Source organism: Pinus tabuliformis, chromosome 6, assembly GCF_031772625.1.
Source record: "Pinus tabuliformis cultivar Carrire ecotype Pingquan chromosome 6, CPIR1, whole genome shotgun sequence".
NCBI classification, from domain to species: domain Eukaryota; kingdom Viridiplantae; phylum Streptophyta; class Pinopsida; order Pinales; family Pinaceae; genus Pinus; species Pinus tabuliformis.
Window position 1 is genome coordinate 448,921,461 of NC_142292.1, and position 4,987 is coordinate 448,926,447.

General features: G+C 37.5%; 1 protein-coding gene across 1 annotated transcript; it reads right to left on the minus strand.

Moving 5' to 3' along the window:
* Nucleotides 1-1,911: 1,911 nt before the first annotated feature.
* LOC149259244 (uncharacterized) lies at nucleotides 1,912-2,661 on the minus strand. The gene has a single exon (XM_089453699.1). It carries the CDS (start codon nucleotides 2,659-2,661, stop codon nucleotides 1,912-1,914), a length of 750 nt encoding a protein of 249 aa, XP_089309825.1.
* Between the last annotated feature and the right edge of the window lie 2,326 nt (nucleotides 2,662-4,987).

A 4,987-nucleotide genomic window follows, 5' to 3' on the forward strand; every position in this document is an offset into this window, starting at 1 on the left:
TCCTCACTCCCATTCCTTTCTGCGGTGAGAAGAAACTGAAAATGCTTCATTGCAGCTTCCTTGATTTGGGCAAATCCTTTACATACCTGTCCATTAGATGTGGTGATTTTTGCTATATGATTTCGGGAAAGACGAGCCCTGTACTGTCTATGAAAATATGTGGTGTTTCTATCCCCAGCTTTAAGCCACAGACTGCGAGACTTTAAGCGCCAGTACTCTTCCTCGCTTCTGAAGGAGCAATATGTTTTCCTTTGTGTAGATTTTTCTTTGTCTAAATCCATGGGGGAAATATCTTTCTCTTCCAATTCAAATTGGATTTCTTCCAGCTGAATGACTGCCTCTTTCCTCTGACTGGTGGGGGTATTCATTGGTTTCTTTATCCATTCTTTTAGGGCCTTCTTTGCATTTTTCATTTTTTGCTCCCACACAAAGCTTGGGGAGCCTGAAACGTCTATTCTCCAAGTTGATTGAACTGTTTCAAAGAACCCTTCTCTTTCTGCCCAGAGAGGACTGAAGCGAAAGGGGAGGGGACCTAAATCTTCTTCTTCTTTCAGGCAGAGGAGAATTGGTTTGTGGTTCGAGGTGAGTTTTGGAAGAATCTTGTTGATAACTATTCTTTTATCCATCATTATAGAGCTGCTGATGAGGAATCTGTCTAGCCTTGCTGCTATGTGGTTTTCTCTTGTTCTATTGTTGGTCTAGGTGTATTCTCCTTTCATTGGCTTGAAGTCTACTAGGTCCCACTGTAGAATCAGATTCTCCACTGTGGCGAGAAAATGATCTCTTGAGAAGGTCCCTCCTCTCTTCTCTTTATGATCTAGAATTATGTTCAGGTCACCTCCTATAACTATATTCATAGGATTAAGACGCTCTAGAAAGTCCGAGAGTGTCTTCCAGCACTCTTTCTTTTCATCATAGTGTATAGGGACATACATGTTAAACAAAGCTAGGATGAGGTTGCTTGCTGTATGACGCAATTCAATGTATATCCAATGTTGGGTCTCAAAGGATCTCTCTAAAGAAAAGGAGTTTTTTGACTAGAATGTACCTATTCCTCCAGCCGAGCCTCTAGCACTGACAGCCTTTCCAGAATCAAATTTCCAATTCGTATTACTAGTATTTAGAAGGATCTCCCCTTCTATTTTTGTCTCTTGGAGCATGAGAATGTTTGTGGGTTCCATTTTAAATAAATCTTTAATGGCCTCTGCCTTAGTGGGATTACCCAAACCCCTGCAGTTCCAAGAGACCAGCTGCATCATTTACCACTTGTTGGGGTAGGCCCTCCTCCCTTGGGGACCCTAGGTCTAGTATTCCTCCCGAGGGTCATCTCAATGGTAGCTTGACTGCCAAGGGTTTTTTTTCTTTCTGACTCTTCTTCCCTGGTTTCCTTATTTGATCTTCTTCCAACTCTTTTTGATCGCCTTTCGAAGGTCTCATCATCTGATGAGCCTGTGTTTTCTGTGTTCTTCTTTTGTTTGATTATATCAGCATAAGAAGGAGAAGAGGTGTTACCTGGGTTCAGGTTTGGATTGTTACCTGGCTCTAAAGTGTTGGTATTGTTCAGCTGAGGAAGATCTTCCCGCTCTGTTTCTGGAGGATCTGGAGGTGACTTGAGGGATTCAAAGGGATTTTTGTCCTCCACGATGCTAATGGTTTCCCTGCTTCTAGTGTTTTGATTGCTTTCACTTTCTTGCCTTGCTTTATTCCTTGTCTCTTTAGCTTTATTTTTGTTATTTTGCCTGCTATTTGTTTTCTTTGCTTGTTTCCATTGTTCGAGTGTTTTGATTTCTTTCACTTTCTTGCCTTGCTTTATTCCTTGTCTCTTTAGCTTTATTTTTGTTATTCTGCCTGCTACTTGTTGTTTTCTTTGCTTGTTTCCATTGTTCGCCTTTTTCTTTCTCTAATGTCTCCTCATTTTTTTTTGCAGTATCTTGCAAAATGCCCGTATTCGTGGCAGTGTCGACACTTAAAGGGTAATTGTTCATAGTCGAGCTCTTGGATGTGTGTCCAGTCCGCCACCGAGAGTTTGATTGCTTCAGGTAGCCCGACTTCCAGATCGACCTCTACACAGATGCAGGCGCAGGAGTATTGATCCTTCCTCAGTGCCTGATCTATGTATCTTCCTAGGGCATTGCCAATGGATTGTAGCGAGTTCTGACTCCAGCAATGAAGGGGAAGGTGCGGGAGACGCACCCAAACAGGTACAGCCGTGGGCACATCTTGTGCTGGATCAAAGTCTGGGGACCATTTATTCAAGTATAGGCCTTGGGGACCCATGAAATATGGCCCATTTCTGAAGATCAGGCTTCTGTCGTCTACGTTATCAAACACGAAAACGAAGAACCCTTTGCCTACAAAGTGACTTTTTATTCCTTCATTAACTAGTGGTATCCAGTTTCGTTTAACCCATTCTTCAACTGCTTTCGGGGATGGCCATAGCCCTGTAAACTGGCCGATGAGGCCTCTTTCTGCTAGGTTCAACGCTGTTCTGCAAGTTTCCTCCACAGGCAAGGTCACCGTGGGGATGCTTTCCAATTTTTTTACAAACTTTTGCTGTGAACTAGTGATCTGTCGTTTCCCTGCAGCTGCTATGAGGGATCTAAAAGCTTTGAGCTCCGGAGGTGAGGGAGGAGGGGCCTCAGGGCCACCTCCGAGCTCCATAGAGGAGAAGACCGCGTGGAGGAGAGTGATCAGTCGGGCGCGACTAGGGTTGCAGCAACGCGGCCTTGCGCTCACTCAGCAAATTTTTTTGATTTTGGCTTCATTTAAACTAAAATACATACTAGCATTAAATTTCAAATGGTTAGTATAAACACACTAAACCAGGAACAATTCCAATTGGTCCACACGCTAAACCAGGAACAATTCCAATTGGTCCACACACTAAACAAGCAGCTGCTGCTTCTCAGCATCCACAGAGATGAAGATGGGTCATATACCAGAATAATTCCAATTGGTCCACAAACTAAACAAGAATAATTCCAATTGGTCCACACACTAAACAAGCAGTTACTTCCAAGCATCCCACGGAGATGAAGATGGGTCATATATTGGAATAATCCCAATTGGTCCACACACGAAACAAGGAGCTACTCCTTCCTAGCATCCAGAGAGATGAAGATGTTATGGACAAACAAGAAATAAAATAAAAAACAACTAAACTTAATCTTACAACTGTGATTACCAGCGTATTCCTCATATGACATACACAAATATTTTCCAATGAGAAAAAATAATATTATATTATTGCTCATTCCATAAAAAAAACAATATTATGTTATTTCTCATTCCATAAAAAAATATTATTCCTCATATGACATACACAAATATTTTCCAATAAGAAAAAATAATATTATATTATTGCTCATTCCATAAAAAAATAATATTATGTTATTGCTCATTCCATTAAAAAATATACTTTTGATGATATAGTAGCAGTCAAATATTTTCTAGTAAAAAAAATTAATATTATGTTATTACGATTCCATAAAAAAATATATATTTCTAATAATATTACAATTCGAAAATCATCTACCACTCATTTTCACTCTAAACTCATAAAAATATGTTCTCTATGATGTTAATTTAGAAATTAAAAGATGTTTTTTAATATTAAAGGTAATCATCTTAATATTCATATTAAAATAAATATAAATATATCTTAATAAAAAAGAGATATCAATATATATTGACAAGATATTTTCATTGATAAATCAGATATTTCATGGGTGGAAAAGGATGATTTAGAAGTCAGATTTAGATAAGGAAACATCCAGATATCCCCAAAATCATCAAATTTCAAATGGTTAGTATAAACACACTAAACCAGGAACAATTCCAATTGGTCCACACACTAAACAAGCCGTTGGTCCAACCAATTGGTCCACACCCTAAACAAGCCGCTGCTTCATCTCAGCATCCACTGAGATGAAGATGGGTCATATAACGTAATAATTCCAATTGGTCCACAAACTAAACAAGAATAATTCCAATTGGTCCACACACTAAACAAGTAGTGACTCCTTCCCAACATCCACATAGATGAAGATGTCATGGATGCTCTGCGTCCAAACAAGATATAAAATAAATTTCTTGGTAATCACAGTTGTAGGATTAAACTTAATCCTACAACTGTGATTACCAAGAAATAAAATAAAAAACAACTAAACTTAATCCTATAATTGTGATTACCAGCGTATTCCTCATATGACATACACAAATATTTTCCAATAAGAAAAAATTATATTATATTATTGCTCATTCCATAGAAAAAAATTAATATCATGTTATTGCTCATTCCATAAAAAAAATCTACTTTTGATGATATAGCGGCAGTGACAAATATTTTCCAGTAAGAAAAAATAATATTATGTTATTGCTGATTCCATAAAAAATATATTTCTAATAATATTACAATTCGAAAATCATCTACCACTCATTTTCACTCTAAACTCATAAAAATATGTTTTCTATGATGTTAATTTATAAATAAAAAGATGTTTTTTAATATTAAAGTTAATCACCTTAATATTCATATTAAAATAAATATAAATATATATCAATATATATTGACTATATTGACAAGATATTTTCGTTTGATAAATCAGATATGTCATGGGTGGAAAAGGATGATTCAGAAGTCAGATTTAGACAAGGAAACATCCATATATCCCCAAAATCATCAAATTTCAAATGGTTAGTATAAACACACTAAACCAGGAACAATTCCAATTAGTCCACACACTAAACAAGCAGCTGCTCCTTCTCAGCGTCCACAGAGATGAAGACGGGTCATATACTGAAATATAATTCCAGTTGGTCCACAAACTAAACAAGAATAATTCCAATTGGTCCACACACTAAACAAGCAATTGCTTCCTAACATCCCATAGAGATGAAGATGGGTCATATATTGGAATAATTCCAATTAGTTCACACACACTAAACAAGCAACGACTCCTTCCTAGCGTCCACAGAGATGAAGATG

Excerpts from the sequence above, each read along its gene's own strand:
- LOC149259244 (XM_089453699.1), bottom strand. The coding sequence starts at position 2,661 with ATGGAGCTCGGAGGTGGCCCTGAGGCCCCTCCTCCCTCACCTCCGGAG.